The 22,389-nt window shown below is 45.5% G+C and overlaps 1 protein-coding gene across 4 annotated transcripts in view; it reads right to left on the bottom strand.

Annotated features, from left to right (window-relative positions):
- CACNA1F (calcium voltage-gated channel subunit alpha1 F) overlaps positions 1-22,389 on the bottom strand; it is a 1,137,291-nt gene that overhangs the window by 314,043 nt on the left and 800,859 nt on the right. For all 4 annotated transcript variants that reach the window (XM_069645269.1, XM_069645268.1, XM_069645267.1 and 1 more), the window contains one exon: positions 21,474-21,632. In XM_069645269.1, coding sequence (XP_069501370.1) covers positions 21,474-21,632 — 159 coding nt within the window. The remainder of the gene's footprint in view (positions 1-21,473; positions 21,633-22,389) is intronic.

Below are 22,389 nucleotides of genomic sequence, written 5' to 3'. Positions count from 1 at the left end.
TTGGATTAGTTACCCTGCTGGTCCAACTTAATCTGAAGTCTTGTATCCAAATGGAGTTCATGTAGCATGGCCAACAAAAAGGGAGAGCAGCCCTGTGATTGCAAGATTTCCCAAAGTTTAACTCTGATGAGACAATCAAACGCCTTACGTATGTCCAAGAAGGCAAAATAAAGATGTCATTTTGTCCCTCTGGCCTGGTTGATGAAAAGGCGAAGAACGCAGCAATTCAGAGAGGTGTTAGAGCCCTTTTCAAACCCAGATTGATTGTAGTCTAAACATTTTGCTTCTTTAGTCCAGATATTAAGTGTGCGCAGGATGAATGTCGAGAAAACTGTATAGGACGCATCCAGGAGCGACATAGGACGGTAATTAAATGGATTCAACCAATCTCCTGATTTATAAAATGACCACCACTGTTGCGTCCTTCCACAAACTCGGAAAAGGCAATGGCTCAAGATATTATCATACAGTTCAAGCAGAACCTCTGCCCAAAGCGATGGGTATGATTTAAACACCATATTTGAAAGGCCATCTGGTCCAGTGGCATTCAACATTTTTGCTTTTAATGTTGCACACCGGATGTCTAATAAATTAATTTCAAGACAGTGCCAAAAAGAAGACTCGCTATGAATCCCAATAGTTAACACATCCTCATCACAGTGCTTAGAGATATGGTAAAGGGACCTGAAATGTTCTTCTCACACACTAGCACCTATCGGTAGGGCTTGCATAGCACTCCGTTGGTCTATTGATTTTAATAAAGACCAGAAACGTGAGCCATCATTAGTTTGAAGAGTATGGAGCATTGACTCAGCATCCTTCTGATGGATTATATACTGATAGCTTTTTACCCAGTTAGTGTATGCTTGCCTCCATTTTTTAATCGTACAGGTGTTAGCCTGTGGCTGCTTCTTAAGAACACATATCTTACCTCTCAGTTCTCTTTTTTCATATTGCACCCTAAGGTCAAATTTGTGTGAGTGGTTCAATGCGATCACACCCTTAGTAAATCTACTTGTTGACACCAGACCCTTTAGCAAATTTTGAAACGAGAACACCAATTCAGAAGGCCCCATATGTCATGACCCGGCGAAATTGTCCCTTCTGGACCTCATGGTCATTGTCACGAAGGGCTTGTACTCCTTGTTCCTCCCAACATGGCCGTACCAAGCTCCGTGATACGCACTAGCTTTCACGTTGTGGCACGTACTATAAATTGGTCACACCCCTGCAGGTCCGCGCGTCTCACCGCTATCTTCGGTAGTGACCCGATGTGTGTTTACTCTCTACATTGGTTTCCTTTGATCCTCTTACTTCCTTCCTTGCCTTTTATCCTGTTCCTGGATTTCCCCCCCTATTTACTTGTTCATCGCTATCCTGGATACCCTGGAACCACGAACTTCCCGGAACTCTGAACGCGTCCTGCAACCTGACGAGGCTCAGGCGAGCCTATTCAAGACCCGAACCATCCACAGGAAGAGTCCTGCGGCCGAACAAGGGAGATCCCGATCACAGGTGAGACGGGGGGAGATTTACGACAGTTTGAGACGCCAAACGGTCAATACGGATTCTACCATGGAGAATGCTATTCAGGACCTGATGTGCGGAATGCAAGAACTTTCCACAGAGATGCAGAATTTAAAAGCCGAGAATGCGGCACTAAGACAGCTTGTCTTGTCACGTGACTCCGCGAACAAGGACAGCGTATTATTGGGAGGAGTGGTTAATAAATACGACGGTTCAACAAAGACCTTACATGGATTCCTGGATTCTTGTTTGGTACATTTTACCTTCAAGCCCTACTATTTCTCAACTCCTAGGGCTAAGGTGCGCTTCATAATATCGCATCTTTCCGGTAATGCTCTTACATGGGCCACTCCTTTACTCAATTCAGGGGATGCTCTCCTGGATGATTATGAAGGGTTCATCGCGGAACTCAAGACCATGTTCGAACGACCAGAGCTGGTCCACGGTGCTCAAGAGAAGTTACTTGACTTCCAACAAGGATCCCAAGACATGTTGACCTATGTTACCAGATTCAAACAGCTAGCCAAAGAGGCGGACTGGCCCCTGGAAGCCAGTTTTACCTTGTTTCGCAGAGGTCTAAATGAAGAGATTAAAGACGAGTTAGCCAGGGTGGCATGTCCTAGTTCATTCTAGGCCCTCCTGGACTTGTCTATGCAAATAGACTTCAGAATCCAAGAAAGAAAGGCCGAAAAGAAAAATAATAAAGTCTCAATTCAAAGAAACTCACCAGAGAATACTACAAGAACAGAATCTGCCAAGAATCCGAGCACTGATTCTGAACCCATGCAACTTGGAGCCTTTCGTGGACCAATTTCCCTGCAGGAAAGGTTAAGAAGGATACACACAGGCTTATGTATGTATTGTGCCTCAGATAAACATCTAGTTAAAGAGTGTCCTCTGGCTCCTCCCCGACGCTCGGGAAACGCCAGCTCCCGATCCTAAATGGAGCAAGGTTTCGGGAGAGCGATGTTTGCTCCACATCAATTCCATCCTTGAACTCTCCTGGCCAAAACAAATTGGTGATATTACAGGCCTTTTTATCACCATCCAAGGACAAGGTCTACCCCATACTGGCCTTGGTGGATAGCGGAGCAATCGGAGTCTTCATTGATCAAGATTGGGTCAGAAGTCATAACATTCCATATGAAGCAAGAAGTTTTTCACAGCCAGTGGAAGCAATTGACGGAAGACCTCTTTCCTCAGGACCCATAAGTCTGCAAACAAGGGAGATCCATCTTTCCATTAATCATCATCAAGAAAGAATTGTGTTTGACATTATAAAATCAGCCCATTACCCCTTGGTTCTGGGCATGCCCTGGTTACAAAGGCACAATCCATATATTAACTGGACGGCCGGATCCTTATTCCTGGGCTCGGAGTTCTGTATGAACCATTGTTTAAACCTGGATACCTCAGTCACAGCTCCTATAAGTCTACCAAGGTGTCCAGAGGCACCACTCATGGTTTCCAATATTGTACAAGTTCCAGAGATCTATCAAGGGTATGCTGATGTATTCTTTACTGCCATTGTTCTAGCCTTACCTCCACATAGACCCGAAGACTGTGCCATGGATACTGAACCCTCAGCAGTGATTCCCTTTGGCAGGATGTTTATCCTTTCAGAACCCGAAAAGAGAGCCCTCCGGGAATACCTAGACACTAATCTTGAGAACGGCAACATAAGACCTTCAAAATCACCAGCTGGTGCTTCATTGTTCTTCGTTCCAAAAAAGGATACCAAAGAGCTTAGACCTTGCCTGGACTATCGGGGCCTAAATCAATACACCCTGAAAGACATATACCCACTACCCCTGATCTCGGATATCCTTGAAGCTGTGAGAGGTGCAGTGATATTCACGAAACTGGATCTCCGAGGTGCTTACCATTTGATCCGTATCCGGGAAAGAGACGAATGGAAAACGGCCTTTAGAACACCCTTTGGTCACTTTGAATACCTAGTCATGCCCTTTGGTCTGACTAATGCTCCCGCAGTCTTCCAGCGTTTTATGGATAGGGTGTTCTTTGACATGTTATTTCTCAATGTTATCGTCTACTTGGATGACATATTGATCTTCTCCAAGGACTCCTCGAAACATGAAGAACATGTAAAAGCAGTACTTCAACGTCTCCGTGAAAATCAACTCTTAGCCAAACCAGAAAAATGTTTGTTTCATGTTGCATCAGTTCACTATCTGGAATTTGTTCTTAGTTCAGAAGGAATTAGTATGGACCCTTCAAAGGTGAAGGCCATACTGGCTTGGCCCACCCCAACATCTGTTAAGCAAATACAATCATGCCTTCACTGAATATAGACATCTACTCCTGGGTGCTAAATATCCAGTTCAAGTCCGTACTGATCATCGAAATCTTCAGGTCCTACAATCCATGGAATGCAGGAACAGTAGACAAGCTCGATGGGCCTACTTCTTTGCTCAATATCAATTTCAAATTTCACATGTTCCTGGATCGCAAAACTTGATTGCCGATGCCCTTTCTCTGCGTCCCGACTACGTTCCCTTGGAGGATAAGATCTATCCTAAAATGTTTACACCCACAATCTTTGTAGCTCAAGCGATCAATCTCCTGGAAGAAATCAGAGTACAGACTTAATTATCTGAACTCTGGAAGGGCATATCGAAGAAAAATCCCTGGCGTCTAACAATCAAGGAAGGATATTTATTCAAGAACAATTCAGTGGTCATTCCGACAAAAGAACTTCAACAGAAGGTAATGAATCTATGCCATGATACTCTTCACTCCGGCCATCGAGGAGTAACCAACACCTTCCGTCTTATACAAAGACAGTTCTGGTGGCCAAGGATGAAGTCCAGTGTAGTTCAATACATCAAGACCTGTGCTATTTGTAGTCAGAACAAATACGATAATCAGAGGCCGGCGGGTCTGCTTCTACAACCTACATTGCCAACCAGACCCTGGGAAGTTATTGCCACTGACTTCATTGTTGAATTACCACCTTCCCAAGGATATACAACCATCATGGTAACCATTGGCTTGTTCACTCATCTAGCTCATTTTACACCATTGTATAAACTACCATCTTCCTCAGAACTTGCTGGAATTTTCCTGGAACATATTTTTCGTCTTCATGGCCTTCCTTCCAAGATTATTTCGGATCGGGGACCTCAGTATATTTCACAATTCTGGAAACATCTCTGTTGTGTTCTAGGAATCCAACGTGCCCTTTCTTCAGGCTATCATCCACAAACCAATGGGGCAACGGAACGAGTAAATCAAACCCTGGAACAATATCTTCGTTGTTTTGCCACCAAGGTTCAAGACGATTAGTCTCCCCTTATACCTTTAGCCGAATTATCCTACAATAACTCAGATCATTCAGCTCTCAAGATCAGCCCTTTCTATTGCAGTCAAGGTTATCACCCGTCTATTTTACCATCAGTTCTTCCAGAATCTACTCCGTTACCTACCCTTGACTCTTGGATTCAGACGCTGATCGACTTACAAAGAGAGGCCAAGGATCAGCTAGAACAGGCCCAGACTCGAACCAAAAGATATGCGGACTCTAAGAGAAGACCATCACCTTCCTATTCAGTTGGCGATCAAGTCTGGTTAGCCTCGAAAATGTTACCTCGACATCTACGACCAAACAAATTAGCTCCTCGCTATTATGGTCCATTTTCTATAAAGGAGATCATCAATCCTGTCTTCTTCCGACTTAAGCTCCCTGATTCTTGGAAGAAGATACATCCAGTCATCCATACTTCCCTGTTGAAACCCTACGTTAGTTCTACTCTAAAACCCTTCAAACCCACACCTGTTGTTGTGGACGACCAGTTGGAATATGAGGTGTCCAGGATATGTGATTCCAGGTATAGGAGGGGTCGACTACAATATCTGGTCGAGTGGAAAGGCTACCCCCCTAGCGAGAGAACATGGGAACCAGTTTCTAATTTAAAGACCCCTCGTTTGCTCAGAAGATTCCATCTTATTCACCCAGGCAAGCCTGGAGGAACCAATCTTCTGAGGGGGCATGCTGTCATGACCCGGCGAAATTGCCCCTTCTGGACCTCATGGTCATTGTCACGAAGGGCTTGTACTCCTTGTTTCTCCCAACATGGCCGTACCAAGCTCCGTGCTACGCACTAGCTTTCACGTTGTGGCACGTACTATAAATTGGTCACACCCCTGCAGGTCCGCGCGTCTCACCGCTATCTTCGGTAGTGACCCGATGTGTGTTTACTCTCTACATTGGTTTCCTTTGATCCTCTTACTTCCTTCCTTGCCTTTTATCCTGTTCCTGGATTTCCCCCCCTATTTACTTGTTCATCGCTATCCTTGATACCCTGGAACCACGAACTTCCCGGAACTCTGAACGCGTCCTGCAACCTGACGAGGCTCAGGCGAGCCTATTCAAGACCCGAATCATCCACAGGAAGAGTCCTGCGGCCGAACAAGGGAGATCCCGATCACAGGTGAGACGGGGGGAGATTTACGACAGTTTGAGACGCCAAACGGTCAATACGGATTCTACCATGGAGAATGCTATTCAGGACCTGATGCGCGGAATGCAAGAACTTTCCACAGAGATGCAGAATTTAAAAGCCGAGAATGCGGCACTAAGACAGCTTGTCTTGTCACGTGACTCCGCGAACAAGGACAGCGTATTATTGGGAGGAGTGGTTAATAAATACGACGGTTCAACAAAGACCTTACGTGGATTCCTGGATTCTTGTTTGGTACATTTTACCTTCAAGCCCTACTATTTCTCAACTCCTAGGGCTAAGGTGGGCTTCATAATATCGCATCTTTCCGGTAATGCCCTTACATGGGCCACTCCTTTACTCAATTCAGGGGATGCTCTCCGGGATGATTATGAAGGGTTCATCGCGGAACTCAAGACCATGTTCGAACGACCAGAGCTGGTCCACGGTGCTCAAGAGAAGTTACTTGACTTCCAACAAGGATCCCAAGACATGTTGACCTATGTTACCAGATTCAAACAGCTAGCCAAAGAGGCGGACTGGCCCCTGGAAGCCAGTTTTACCTTGTTTCGCAGAGGTCTAAATGAAGAGATTAAAGACGAGTTAGCCAGGGTGGCATGTCCTAGTTCATTCTAGGCCCTCCTGGACTTGTCTATGCAAATAGACTTCAGAATCCAAGAAAGAAAGGCCGAAAAGAAAAATAATAAAGTCTCAATTCAAAGAAACTCACCAGAGAATACTACAAGAACAGAATCTGCCAAGAATCCGAGCACTGATTCTGAACCCATGCAACTTGGAGCCTTTCGTGGACCAATTTCCCTGCAGGAAAGGTTAAGAAGGATACACACAGGCTTATGTATGTATTGTGCCTCAGATAAACATCTAGTTAAAGAGTGTCCTCTGGCTCCTCCCCGACGCTCGGGAAACGCCAGCTCCCGATCCTAAATGGAGCAAGGTTTCGGGAGAGCGATGTTTGCTCCACATCAATTCCATCCTTGAACTCTCCTGGCCAAAACAAATTGGTGATATTACAGGCCTTTTTATCACCATCCAAGGACAAGGTCTACCCCATACTGGCCTTGGTGGATAGCGGAGCAATCGGAGTCTTCATTGATCAAGATTGGGTCAGAAGTCATAACATTCCATATGAAGCAAGAAGTTTTTCACAGCCAGTGGAAGCAATTGACGGAAGACCTCTTTCCTCAGGACCCATAAGTCTGCAAACAAGGGAGATCCATCTTTCCATTAATCATCATCAAGAAAGAATTGTGTTTGACATTATAAAATCAGCCCATTACCCCTTGGTTCTGGGCATGCCCTGGTTACAAAGGCACAATCCATATATTAACTGGACGGCCGGATCCTTATTCCTGGGCTCGGAGTTCTGTATGAACCATTGTTTAAACCTGGATACCTCAGTCACAGCTCCTATAAGTCTACCAAGGTGTCCAGAGGCACCACTCATGGTTTCCAATATTGTACAAGTTCCAGAGATCTATCAAGGGTATGCTGATGTATTCTTTACTGCCATTGTTCTAGCCTTACCTCCACATAGACCCAAAGACTGTGCCATGGATACTGAACCCTCAGCAGTGATTCCCTTTGGCAGGATGTTTATCCTTTCAGAACCCGAAAAGAGAGCCCTCCGGGAATACCTAGACACTAATCTTGAGAACGGCAACATAAGACCTTCAAAATCACCAGCTGGTGCTTCATTGTTCTTCGTTCCAAAAAAGGATACCAAAGAGCTTAGACCTTGCCTGGACTATCGGGGCCTAAATCAATACACCCTGAAAGACATATACCCACTACCCCTGATCTCGGATATCCTTGAAGCTGTGAGAGGTGCAGTGATATTCACGAAACTGGATCTCCGAGGTGCTTACCATTTGATCCGTATCCGGGAAAGAGACGAATGGAAAACGGCCTTTAGAACACCCTTTGGTCACTTTGAATACCTAGTCATGCCCTTTGGTCTGACTAATGCTCCCGCAGTCTTCCAGCGTTTTATGGATAGGGTGTTCTCTGACATGTTATTTCTCAATGTTATCGTCTACTTGGATGACATATTGATCTTCTCCAAGGACTCCTCGAAACATGAAGAACATGTAAAAGCAGTACTTCAACGTCTCCGTGAAAATCAACTCTTAGCCAAACCAGAAAAATGTTTGTTTCATGTTGCATCAGTTCACTATCTGGAATTTGTTCTTAGTTCAGAAGGAATTAGTATGGACCCTTCAAAGGTGAAGGCCATACTGGCTTGGCCCACCCCAACATCTGTTAAGCAAATACAATCCTTCCTGGGGCTTGCCAACTTCTACCGGAAATTCATTCCCACCTTTTCCGAGATTGTTCAACCCATTGTTAATCTCCTGAAGAAAGACGTTCCATTTAACTGGTCTATACCACAAGACAAGGCATTCCAACGCTTGAAAGAAGAATTCACTCAGGCCCCCATTCTAGCCCAACCCGACATAAATCGTCCTTTTCTAGTGGAAACTGATGCCTCCAATTACGCCATAGGAGCAGTTTTAAAACAAGAATCCGATGATAAGTTGGAACATCCCATTGCTTATCTCTCACGGACCCTGACCACCAGCGAGACTCACTACTCAGTTCTGGAGAAGGAGTTATTGGCCATTCGTCATGCCTTCACTGAATGGAGACATCTACTCCTGGGTGCTAAATATCCAGTTCAAGTCTGTACTGATCATCGAAATCTTCAGGTCCTACAATCCATGGAATGCAGGAACAGTAGACAAGCTCGATGGGCCTACTTCTTTGCTCAATATCAATTTCAAATTTCACATGTTCCTGGATCGCAAAACTTGATTGCCGATGCCCTTTCTCTGCGTCCCGACTACGTTCCCTTGGAGGATAAGATCTATCCTAAAATGTTTACACCCACAATCTTTGTAGCTCAAGCGATCAATCTCCTGGAAGAAATCTGAGTACAGACTTAATTATCTGAACTCTGGAAGGGCATATCGAAGAAAAATCCCTGGTGTCTAACAATCAAGGAAGGATATTTATTCAAGAACAATTCAGTGGTCATTCCGACAAAAGAACTTCAACAGAAGGTAATGAATCTATGCCATGATACTCTTCACTCCGGCCATCGAGGAGTAACCAGCACCTTCCGTCTTATACAAAGACAGTTCTGGTGGCCAAGGATGAAGTCCAGTGTAGTTCAATACATCAAGACCTGTGCTATTTGTAGTCAGAACAAATACGATAATCAGAGGCCGGCGGGTCTGCTTCTACAACCTACATTGCCAACCAGACCCTGGGAAGTTATTGCCACTGACTTCATTGTTGAATTACCACCTTCCCAAGGATATACAACCATCATGGTAACCATTGGCTTGTTCACTCATCTAGCTCATTTTACACCATTGTATAAACTACCATCTTCCTCAGAACTTGCTGGAATTTTCCTGGAACATATTTTTCGTCTTCATGGCCTTCCTTCCAAGATTATTTCGGATCGGGGACCTCAGTATATTTCACAATTCTGGATACATCTCTGTTGTGTTCTAGGAATCCAACGTGCCCTTTCTTCAGGCTATCATCCACAAACCAATGGGGCAGGCAACGGAACGAGTAAATCAAACCCTGGAACAATATCTTCGTTGTTTTGCCACCAAGGTTCAAGACGATTAGTCTCCCCTTATACCTTTAGCCGAATTATCCTACAATAACTCAGATCATTCAGCTCTCAAGATCAGCCCTTTCTATTGCAGTCAAGGTTATCACCCGTCTATTTTACCATCAGTTCTTCCAGAATCTACTCCGTTACCTACCCTTGACTCTTGGATTCAGACGCTGATTGACTTACAAAGAGAGGCCAAGGATCAGCTAGAACAGGCCCAGACTCGAACCAAAAGATATGCGGACTCTAAGAGAAGACCATCACCTTCCTATTCAGTTGGCGATCAAGTCTGGTTAGCCTCGAAAATGTTACCTCGACATCTACGACCAAACAAATTAGCTCCTCGCTATTATGGTCCATTTTCTATAAAGGAGATCATCAATCCTGTCTTCTTCCGACTTAAGCTCCCTGATTCTTGGAAGATGATACATCCAGTCTTCCATACTTCCCTGTTGAAACCCTACGTTAGTTCTACTCGAAAACCCTTCAAACCCACACCTGTTGTTGTGGACGACCAGTTGGAATATGAGGTGTCCAGGATATGTGATTCCAGGTATAGGAGGGGTCGACTACAATATCTGGTCGAGTGGAAAGGCTACCCCCCTAGCGAGAGAACATGGGAACCAGTTTCTAATTTAAAGACCCCTCGTTTGCTCAGAAGATTCCATCTTATTCACCCAGGCAAGCCTGGAGGAACCAATCTTCTGAGGGGGCATGCTGGCATGACCCGGCGAAATTGCCCCTTCTGGACCTCATGGTCATTGTCACGAAGGGCTTGTACTCCTTGTTCCTCCCAACATGGCCGTACCAAGCTCCGTGCTATGCACTAGCTTTCACGTCGTGGCACGTACTATAAATTGGTCACGCCCCTGTGGGTCCGCGCGTCTCAATGCTATCTTCGGTAGTGACCCGACATGTGTTTACTCTCTACATTGGTTTCCTTTGATCCTCTTACTTCCTTCCTTGCCTTTTATCCTGTTACTGGATTTCTCCCCCCATTTACTCGTTCATCGCTATCCTGGATACCCTGGAACCACGAACTTCCCGGGAACTCTGAACGCGTCCTGCAACCTGACGAGGCTCGGGCGAGCCTATTCAAGACCCGAACCATCCACAGGAAGAGTCCTGCGGCCGAACAAGGGAGATCCCGATCACAGTTGAGACGGGGGAGATTTACGACACCATACTATCAAACTTGCCTTCATCATATTGCTTATCGACCTTGGAGTTAAATTTCAAAGATATAGCTGGCCTCCATATTATAGCATGATCTCTTGGTGTAATTTCCAGACACACATTCTCAGTCTTTCTAGTGTCACTTAGAGTGTTTGTAGCCAATGTTAAGACAAGCTGGCCACGATCACTCCTCTCCTGAAATATGACCCTAAAATCTATACTCTTTAAAAATAGGTTGTATGAAAGATATATATCATCCAGGGTTACGCCATGTGAATTGTGCCAGTGAGTCACTTATTTGGTTCGCATTTAGAAGTCTCATACCCCACTCCTCTAATGTGGTGCTAATTATGTGCCCTCTATTTATTGCAGCCACTGAGGCCTTTCTACCTGGTTTCATCTCATAATGATGTTCCTCAACGTACTCACTATTGAAATCCCCTCAGACACATACTTTAGAAAACAACTTGGGGAACTCATTGCAGGATTAAAGTAAACATTTAGGATAATACATTCTTTAAATGTTCTCCCATTTGACACACACCATTTCAGTCTCACCCCCAAAATATTATTGATTCCTATGTCAAGGTTTGTGATTACAATACCCCTTGAAAGAGGCTCTGCACATAACAACCCCCCATACAGGCGCCATTTAGCTCCCCTACATGGTGGGACAGCACGGATCAGAAACCCATCCAAAATAGGAGTATCAATGAGCCATGTTTCCTGTAGGCAGATTATGTCCATCGTTGACCAAATATTGTAATCTGCTGCCAACTGCTTATATCCCTGTGTGTTCCATGAGACAAGGGTTATTTGTTAATTTCACATATTTCCTTGCACCGTATTTCCTTTTGAATGTAGTACACTCAAAATCTGCGCCCAGTCACAGGACACTGTGTGATTCTCCGATATACAATTTGTACCCTCATGACCATTTACTATGGCCGAGTTTACAGTCACAACCAGAGGATCACACACAGTAGAAAGATGGTTTACCAATGGTAGTTCCTTAACTGGAACAAGTTAAGAGGCACTTCATTATCAGTTATTGAATACCCGAGCTGTTCCAGGCTTGACAATTCTCTCATAATCAAGCTCTTTAACAACTCTGAATAGAAACCCAACCTAACAAGATCAACTCTGGCATTGTCAGTGAATGCTATCTGAGCTACGTCCTTAGATGCCATGCATTTAAGGCTCGGTAATGCCCCAAATAAGGTCAGCACATAACGTCTATTCAATGGAAAGGGACTTCTAACAGCAAACCTACGTTCCAGGTCAATATATGATAGAGCATCCTCCTTTTGACCCTTGGAACATTCTAAATTGGGGTCCCAACCCCTGAAGGCACATCCCCAATTCTTGAGAGAGAAAATGGATATTCCCCTTCAGTTCGTGTCGCGCCAACTCCTTCGGCACATCCATTGGTATTTTCTCCAACTTAGTCGACAATTTCTTTCTCCTGTCGTCCAACAAAAGGAAGATCGGAAAATCATTGCCCAGGACATCAAACTGTTGAGAGCCTGGTCTAAATGATGCAGCATTTGATGACAAAGATATGGGGTGCATAGTCATTGTTCTACCCGCTGCTTCATCAGCAGCTTTTATAGAACCAGTCACCATTTGATCTCTTTCTATGTGCTTCAATAGCAAATCTATATACTCTTATTCTGTATTCACACCAAGGGATATTAATAGTGGATTAGATCTAGCAACTGCACCTATATCTTTAATGGGTTTTAAAAAGTTTGTAATCAGACCGCTGACCACCCTTTTATTATTTTTATTTTTATTTGGGACCTTTGCTCAGAACCCACTGACTGGGATTGGGAAATAGGAGGAGTCTTTGCTAAGAAAGTTTTTGATACAGGTAATTTTGGGGGACTCATCCCCGCAGAGTCCACATCCTCTTCCTCCAGGGGAGAGTCCATAACAAATTGCAGGGAGTGTGGAAACTTCATAGAAACCTTTCACCCTTGTTGTGGCATCTTTTTCACATTCTTTCATCTCTTTTTCTTTTTTTTGAGGCTGACAAAATGAGGTCACAAAAAAATCTTTGTGATCCAGAAGAACCCCACTAGGGCAATCTGTTTCCACATTAGTCATCAACATGGGTCCCTCATTACGTTGCTCCTGCATTAATTCTTGAGTTCCATTGTGGCCTATGAGAGAGGGAATCATGTTTACTACTTACATTGGAGTGGACATAGAGACAGAATTAAAGACTGATTGAGTACCCTTATCGACCCCCATTCTCTTTACTGTTAGTGGATCACTAACTTGCACCGCCATAAATCCAGCTCGTTGTTCCGTACGTACCTTAGTAATTAAGGCAATCTACAACGATGTAAATATGTAATGTATTTCCCTCACTGTCCTTACTGTACACCTTTAGGTCGGGAGATGTCGCTGACCTATGATCCTCCGATTTCGACATGCTAATCACCAAAGTTATTCTGCCGGTCGTGAAGTCTTCCGTGTTAACGGCAATCAGCCTCGAAGCAGTCGACTAGTAAATTTGCGGGATGTCGAGCACAAGTCTTATAAATCTATAACGAACTCTGCATATAGCGGCCAACCCGATGATTTAAACAAAAACAATCTGAGGGCGTGAAGGATCAGTAGATGCAACAGTAGAGATAGTATTACTGTAACTCTCACCTGACTCCCACGGAGGCGCAGGCCTGGTTTGGAGTGCAGTTGCCTCTTCTATGGTGAAGCGCAGGACTCGGAAGATGGACTGGACCGGACCTTCAAATCTGGCTTGTCTGACTCGCAGAAATATCCTAACAATCGGCCTTGGAGTTAACAATCTGCGGGATAATGTGTAAGCCTCCCACTCCCTTCTCACCCTCCACGAAACCCTTCTGCGATTCCCCGTGAAGTCTCACCTTAGGGTCTGAAAGGACGAGCTCTCCATCCTGCTTCTGATGCAGGGGCGCGTTGTAATCCAGTTACTTCACTGGATCATGGATTGTAGAGAGTTCAAGTTTGCTTGACCTTCCCGGTAAAGTTCTGTGAGAATTCTGTTGATAAGTATGAGCCCGAAGTAATAATTGTCCGTTGTCTCTATTTCAGGTGCAGAACAAAGATTCCGAGATGAGCAATGGAACCGACGAAGGAAACTCAGGTGAGTTGTTTGATGAGAGGTTCCTTTAGTGTCCTTGCATTAATGCACTAATGCTTGTGTCTTTTTTCCACATAGGGGCCGGGGTTCGGAAATGCCGGAGATATGGCACCGACCCGAAGTGAAAGGTGCAGTTCCAGTAGATATCAGGTAAGTCTTTAATGAGCGTTCAGGTAATGTCTTAGCATTCGCTCACTAACGCTGATGTCTCTTTTTCCCCTTAGGGGCCGGGGTCCGGAAATGCCAGGATGCGGCACCGACCCGAAATGAAGTGGGAATGACCCAACAGGTAAGTCTTATGATGGCAAATTAAGGTTTTCTTATTCTCTTCCCTAGCTTACCTTTGTTCTTGTCTTTTTCTCCCTAGGCGCTGAAATGTGGTTGCGGATCCAGATGGTCGCTGATGAACATGGAGGCGCCTAGTAAAGGTGAGTGGAATGCGGCGCTGCAGCGATCGATGCAATGTGCTTTTAAAATGAATGTCTTCCTTTTCAGGATCATCTGCGAAATGTCTCCGGAATGCGGATTTAGCAGGTAAGGACTCTTCTTTCTCCTATTCTCTTCTCTTCTCCCTTTGCAGGTGTTCCAGGATACTGGCAGGCGTGGCAGAAGTCAGGATGCAGGAGCAGACACGGTGAGCGTCCAGCTGCTAGATGCAGAACAAAGCGAAGCGTGAGTTGCTGCTTGGGCGTGGCTTAAATAGCCTTCGAAGTAGTTCCAGGTATGTATCCTTCCTCTCAGGTATGTATTCTTCCTCCGGCCACACCCGTGTGGTTAAGTAGTCCCCAAAGATAAAGTAGTCCCATTCAGGCCTCTAGATGGCCCGGATGTTGCAGCATGGTCTGCATCAGGTAAGTTTACACCAAGCACCTTTAAACACAAAGTCATCTTTTATGAGCCTGGCGCCTATGGCGCCAGGACTGTTGTCCAATATGAGCCTGGCGCCAAAGGCGCCAGGACTGAGTCCAAAGGGCCCCTACTTGGGGCTGCTGAGACTTCCCTCGGGGACATGATGTCTGCCTCTGGGGTAGCTGGGCCTGGTCTGGCTCCTTGGAGGTAGGCATCATGACAGTACCCCCTCCCAAGGCCCCTCCCAAGGTTGTTCTCTGCGGGGGCTTTGGCTTGTTTGGGAATTTTCGGTGGAATTTTTGTACTAATCGCGGCGCGTGTACATGGTCGCTTGGTTCCCAAGATCTCTCCGGAGGTCCATACCCCTTCCAATCAACTAGATAGAAGAGTTTTGACTTTAACACCTTGGAATCCAATATGTCTTTAACTTCAAATTCTAATTCCCCATCAATCTGAATTGGTTCTGGTGGTTTGATCAGTCTGGTTCCTGGTTGCACCGGTTTCAACAGTAAGGCGTGAAAAACGGGATGAATTTGCATGTTCACTGGTAGATCGAGTTTAAAGGCCACCGGGTTGATTATAGCTTTGATGGGATAGGGTCCTATGTATCTCGGGTTGAAAGTCCGCGGTCCTTTGAGAGGTAAATGTCTAGTTGCTAGCCACACCTGGTCCCCTATTTGGTACAGAGGTGCTTCACTTTGATGTAAATCAGCATTTTCTTTGTACTTTCTCTTGGCTTGCTGAAGATGAGTCGTAGCTTCTTCGAAAGCTCGGGTTATCGTGGAATGCAAATGATCTACCGCAGGCATTTCCAGGTTTTGAGGAGGGTCCAGGTCTGAGGTTCGAGGATGATGACCATACAAGGTGTAAAAAGGGGTTTGTCCTGTTCCAGAATGTACAGAATTGTTATATGCATATTCTGCAATCCAAAGAATGTCTTTCCAATTGCATTCAGATTGGTGCAACATACACCGAAGATATTGTTCAAGGGTTTGGATAGTTCTCTCGGTTTGGCCATCGGTTTGGGGATGGTGACTGGTGGATAGTCGTACATCAATTTGCGCCAGTTGACAACATTTCCTCCAAAAATGGGAAATAAACTGGCTTCCTCGATCTGAGACTAATATGGATGGAAAACCATGCATACGAACTATGTTCTCCAGAAATTCCTTGGCCAAGATGGAGGCTGAGGGTAACCCTTTTAAAGGGATAAAATGGGCCATTTTGGGGAAGAGATCCACAAACACCAAGATAGTGTTGTATCCATAGCAAGGAGGCAGGTCGGTAATAAAGTCCATCGACAAGGTGTGCCAAGGTGCCGGTGGAATATCCAAAGGTTGTAGAAGACCGGCTGGTCTTTTCTTTTGACCTTTATTTTGGGCACAAACTCCGCAAGACATCACAAAAGATTTTATGTCTTTTCTCCAGGATGGCCACCAGAATTGTCGTTTGATCTTTTCCTCAGATTTAGCAATACCTGGATGTCCTTCCATTAATGTATCATGATAATGGGCAATAACGAGTTCTTGCAGTTCTTTGTTAGGCAGAAATAATCGCCCCTGGAAGTACGGTAAATCGTTATTAACAGAAAAGTGTGACCCCTTTGGCTCCATTCTTGTAAGGCTGTGGAGTCTAATAGTTGTTTAACTCGAGTTTGAACGTCCTCAATAGTTTGTAAAGAGGTCAAACCCAAAATTCTCTGTTCAGGTATAATCGGTACAGGTTCTAAGCTCGAATTTGTTTCTTCCATACCAATCCGGGATAAAGCGTCCGCTTTGCCATTCTTGCAACCAGGGCGATATGTGATTACAAAATCAAATTCCGCAAAGAATAAAGCCCATCGGAGTTGACGTGATGACCTGGCTTTGGCCGTCTTTAAATATTGCAAATTTCTGTGATCTGTAATCACCGTGATGGTGTGTCTTGCGCCGAGGAGGTAATGACGCCAAGCTTTGAAGGCGGACTTAATAGCTAGTAACTCCTTGTCGGTGATTGCGTAATTAATTTCAGGAGCCGAGAATTTTCGGGACCAAAAGGCTACAGGGTGTAGTTGGTTAGTTATTGGATCCCTTTGAGACAGGACAGCTCCCATGGCTAAGCTGGATGCGTCGGTTTCAACAATGTAAGGGAGATCTGGGGGTGGATGCTTCAACACTGTTGCGGAGGTGAATTTAGTCTTTAGGTCTTGAAAGGCCTGTTCTGCCTCATGAGTCCATTCGAAGCGTTTATTCTTCCGTAAGAGAGCTGTGATGGGTTGGACCACTCGAGAAAATTCCTGGATGAATCTTCGATAAAAATTGGCAAAACCAAGCATGCTCTGAACCCCCTTCACAGAGCTAGGAGATGGCCATTTGAGGATGGCGTTCACCTTTCTCGAGTCCATTCGGACTCCTTTAGGTGTCAGGATGAATCCGAGAAACTCGACTTCTGTGGTATGAAAAACGCATTTTTCGAGTTTTGCAAACAGTTTGTGCTGGCGCAATTTTTCAAGAACTGCCCTGACATGTTTTCTGTGATCGGATTCCGAAGAGGAGTACACCAGGATGTCGTCGATATATACGATGACACAAACATCGATAAGTTCCCGAAGAACATCATTCATAAAGTATTGAAAGGCGGCAGGTGTGTTGCACAATCCAAAGGGCATCACCTGATATTCAAAGAGCCCATATTTGGTGCGGAATGCAGTCTTCCATTCGTCGCCTTCTTTTATACGCACCAGGTGATAAGCTCCCCGGAGATCTAACTTGGTGTACATACAAGCATCTTTTACCTGGTCGAGAAGTTCAGGGATCAGAGGCAGAGGATAACGATTCTTAATCGTTATTTGATTTAGGGCGCGGTAGTCAATACATGTTCTAAGGTCGCCTTCTTTTTTCGGCACGAAGAACAGAGCTGAGGAAACAGGAGACTTTGACGGGCGAATAAAACCATTGGCAAGGTACTGATCTAAATACTGACGCAAATGAAGGTTCTCAGGTTCAGTAAGAGCATAAATCCTACTGCAAGGCGGTTGAGCATTGGGTACCAGATCGATTTGACAATCGTACGACCGGTGGGGAGGTAACGTGTTGGCCTGTTCTTTTTGGAAAACGTCTTGGAAGTTCTATAGTGGCAGAAGTTACTGAGGCCAGGCCCATATTTGGATTTCTTGGATAACAAGTTTGTTCACAATCAGGAAAGGTTATTCTCTTTGCTCGCCAGTCTATTCGAGGATTATGTGTTTCTAACCAAGGAATTCCTAGAATTACTTGAAACTGTGGGGCCTTGATTACGTCAAACACAATAGCTTCCGATATCCATCCTGACCCACTAGTTTCACTTCTGTAGTGGAATGAGTTACCGGCCCTGAGGCTATTTCGGTTCCATGAGGACCATTGGCATGATGAAATGCGAGGTCAAAGAGTTTGTTTTCAAGCTCGGCAAGTGGACCTCTACGCTTGTCGGGCTTGGTCGTTTCCCGAATCAGGTTCTGTTAAATTGTTGTCAGTGGCTCCAACCACCTTCTTAGGTGGTTTTACCAGACAATCTCGTAGAAAGTGACCAGCAGCTCCGCAATAGAGACATAATTGCTTTTGCCACCTTCTCTCCCGTTCCTTCTGCGTTAACGGTCCTTTAACTCCACCGATTTGCATAGGTACGGAAACGTTGGTACTCTTGGGGTTAGCGTGAGTTTTGATCAACATGCTGGTTTCAAACTTGGATCGATCTGGTTTTCTATTCTGAAGTCTGTGATCAAGTTGGACCACAAGGTCTATGTACTCCGCGCAGACTTGGGGTGGATTTACCATTTGGACTAGCACGTCTTTAAGTTCTCCGCGCAGACCTCGATGAAATAATGTGATCCTTTTATTTTCTGGCCACCCAGTTTCCACAGCCAACCTATTAAAGGTGGCGATGTAAGATAAGAGATCCTGGTTACCTTGTCGTAAGGATAGCAGTTTGTTGTCTAGGGCCTGTCCCTGAGAGTGTCGAGCAAATAATCTTTCCATGCTTGCCTGGAAGCCTTGAAAATCCTGGAGAATTGGGTCATCTTGATTTACCAAAGGAACTGACCAATCGGCAGCACTGCCGCTGATATAAGATAATAGAAAAGCTACCTTGGTCTGGTCATTAGGGAAGGCCCCAGGTCTGCATAGGAAGTGTAAGCGACATTCGTTCATAAAAATGGCATATTTCTTGGGGTCCCCAGCAAAACGTTCAGGCGGGGCCAAAGGCATGTTTCCAGGTAGATTGATTTGTACCGGGTTATTTGAAATCATAGAAGTGGGTTTACCCCCGGAACTAGGTAAAGGAGTTTGTCCTGCCTGACCCTGCAACAACCGTTTGGCCAGGTCATCAGTTCTTTCCTTAGATAGGATCAGTTCTCTTTTGAGAGCATTAGTCTCTTGGCGGGCGGAGTGTACTTCTGCCCGTAATTCCCCCAAAAGCTGGGCCAGCTGGTCTGTCTCGGAAGTTTCCATGGCTCCGGGTGGGAAATTGTAGGTAGGCTTTGCGTTCTGTAACGCTCACCTGACTCCCACGGAGGCGCAGGCCTGGTTTGGAGTGCAGTTGCCTCTTCTATGGTGAAGCGCAGGACTCGGAAGATGGACTGGACCGGACCTTCAAATCTGGCTTGTCTGACTCGCAGAAATATCCTTCTGTGTGTGAAAAGGGAGTATTAACAATCTGCGGGATAATGTGTAAGCCTCCCACTCCCTTCTCACCCTTCACGAAACCCTTCTGCGATTCCCTGTGAAGTCTCACCTTAGGGTCTGAAAGGACGAGCTCTTCATCCTGCTTCTGATGCAGGGGCGCGTTGTATTCCAGTTACTTCACTGGATCATGGATTGTAGAGAGTTCAAGTTTGCTTGACCTTCCCGGTAAAGTTCTGTGAGAATTCTGTTTATAAGTATGAGCCCGAAATAATAATTGTCAGTTGTCTCTATTTCAGGTGCAGAACAAAGATTCCGAGATGATGAGCAATGGAACCGACGAAGGAAACTCAGGTGAGTTGTTTAATGAGAGGTTCCTTTAGTGTCCTTGCATTAATGCACTAATGCTTGTGTCTTTTTTCCCTATAGGGGCCGGGGTTCGGAAATGCCGGAGATATAGCACCAACCCGAAGTGAAAGGTGCAGTTCCAGTAGTCTTTAATGAGCGTTCAGGTAATGTCTTAGCATTCGCTCACTAATGCTGATGTCTCTTTTTCCCCTTAGGGGCCGGGGTCCGGAAATGCCAGGATGCGGCACCGACCCGAAATGAAGTGGGAATGACCCAACAGATAAGTCTTATGATGGCAAATTAAGGTTTTCCTATTCTCTTCCCTAGCTCACCTTTGTTCTTGTCGTTTTCTCCCTAAGCGCTGAAATGTGGTTGCGGATCCAGATGGTCGCTGATGAACATGGAGGCGCCTAGTAAACCTGAGTGGAATGCGGCACTGCAGCGATCGATGCGATGTGCTTTTAAAATGAATGTCTTCCTTTTCAGGATCGTCGGCGAAATGTCTCCGGAATGCGGGTTTAGCAGGTAAGGACTCTTCTTTCTCCTATTCTCTTCTCTTCCCCCTTTGCAGGTGTTTCAGGATGCCTGCGGGCGTGGTAGAAGTCAGGATGCAGGAGCAGACACGGTGAGCGTCCAGCTGCTAGATGCAGAACAACGCGAAGCGTGAGTTGCTGCTTGGCCGTGGCTTAAATAGCCTTCGAAGTAGTTCCAGGTATGTATCCTTCCTCTCAGGTATGTATTCTTCCTCCGGCCACACCGTGTGGTTAAGTAGTCCCCAAAGATAAAGTAGTCCCATTCAGGCCTCTAGATGGCCCGGATGTTGCAGCATGGTCTGCATCAGGTAAGTTTATACCAAGCACCTTTAAACACAAAGTCATCTTTTATGAGCCTGGCGCCAGACTGTTGTCCAATATGAGCCTGGAGCCAAAGGCGCCAGGACTGAGTCCAAAGGGCCCATACTTGGGGCTGCTGAGACTTCCCTCGGGGACATGATGTCTGCCTCTGGGGTAGCTGGGCCTGGTCTGGCTCCTTGGAGGTAGGCATCATGACAATTACAGGAATGCACTGTTAATGCCCTTTTTTACACTTTGAAAACAAATAATGTAATACTCTGTGCCAACCACTTGAGTGTATGTGTGTGTGTGTTTTAGGGGAGTAAACGGGCAGGGGGTGGGGAGTGTGAGGGGGGGTGTAATGGGGAGGGAGGGCACCGGGGAGCCCCACAAGAAAACCTTATAAAGAAAGGTCAAAAATATGTAAACTTTCAAAAAGAGGCCTATTAAACAACGTAGAACCAATATACTCCCATCTGAAAAATCACACTTGTTCTTACTTCCAGAGTGTGATGCACACCTGTGGTTACCTACACAGTGCTGACTGCTGAGTAAACCTGGGGTTACCTCCATGGTTTTATTTGAGACACCACATATATGTTTACCTCCACAGTACCATGTCAGAAACCATTCATGGGATGACCTGCACAGCTTCATCTTAGACACCACACCTTGGGTTACTTACATGATACCATCGGAGACACCTATAGCTACTATCTTAGTGCATGAAACATTAAAACAGGTGATACCGCTATACTGCAGTTTGAGATACCATAGTTGTGGCTACCTTCTTAATGCAATTGGAGGCCATTTGCCACAACTAGGTGATGAAAGTACATTCCCTGGAAAAAAATGGTCCCCTACCTGCATGGCGAGCGCAATGGTGTTGAGGAGGATCAGCACAAACATGATGTACTCAAAGCCTGTGGAGTTGACCATGTACCACACCTTGTACTGGTATTGGTTCTTGGGAATGTAGCGGCGCAGCGGCTGGGCCTTTAGAGCATACTCCACACACTGGCGCTGGTAGCAGAGGAGAGAGAGTCAGAAAGAGAGCGAAACAGAGAGACAGGGAGAACAATCATAAACACAAGAGTGCATACAGCAAGAATGTGACTCCAAAAGCACAGCAGAGAACCAAAGACCACCACACAGAACAGACAGATACAAACAAATAAAATGAACAGAGGTGTGAGAGATGATACAAAGGTATAGGCAGGAGACTGGGAGGATGGAACAAGAGGGTGGGGATGACAGGACAAGAGGTGGTGAGGGTGAGACAGAAGGTGGTGAAGAAATGGAAAGGTATGATGCAGATGAGGAGGGACCTCATGATGAGATTGGGTTTGAGGTTACTGAATATGGAAAAGGGGGTGACGTTGGAGGAGAAAGTGATTAGGATGGTCCACATGATTGTGAGAATTGGAAATGATTAAAAAAAGATATGCAAAGGATAGTGAAGAAAAGGAGGGTTGGTAAGACCGTGACAGGTGTTGGGGAGGACAGGTAGAGGGGATGTTGATGGTGGGACAGGAGATGTTGAGGAAGGTCCAGTGGATGGTGAGGATGATCAGGGTGTCTGGACATCTAAATGGATCAGGCAGCAACGGTTGCCTTCTTTTACCAAGGTATTCTATCATCACTGGAAGTTCACCTCCAGTTCAGAGCCAAATCCTCAATGCATCGTGGGTGTTAAGATGGATTTATAGAATCTGGCCTGGTGGACAGATTTCAGTAGGCCAAACTAGTTATAGTGAACAGGGAACTCACAGAGGTTTCC

Source organism: Ambystoma mexicanum, chromosome 2p, assembly GCF_040938575.1.
Source record: "Ambystoma mexicanum isolate Mex_15411 chromosome 2p, UKY_AmexF1_1, whole genome shotgun sequence".
Taxonomy (NCBI): domain Eukaryota; kingdom Metazoa; phylum Chordata; class Amphibia; order Caudata; family Ambystomatidae; genus Ambystoma; species Ambystoma mexicanum.
Note: the sequence above shows the minus strand (reverse complement) of the source record. Positions and strands in the feature narration are given on the sequence as shown.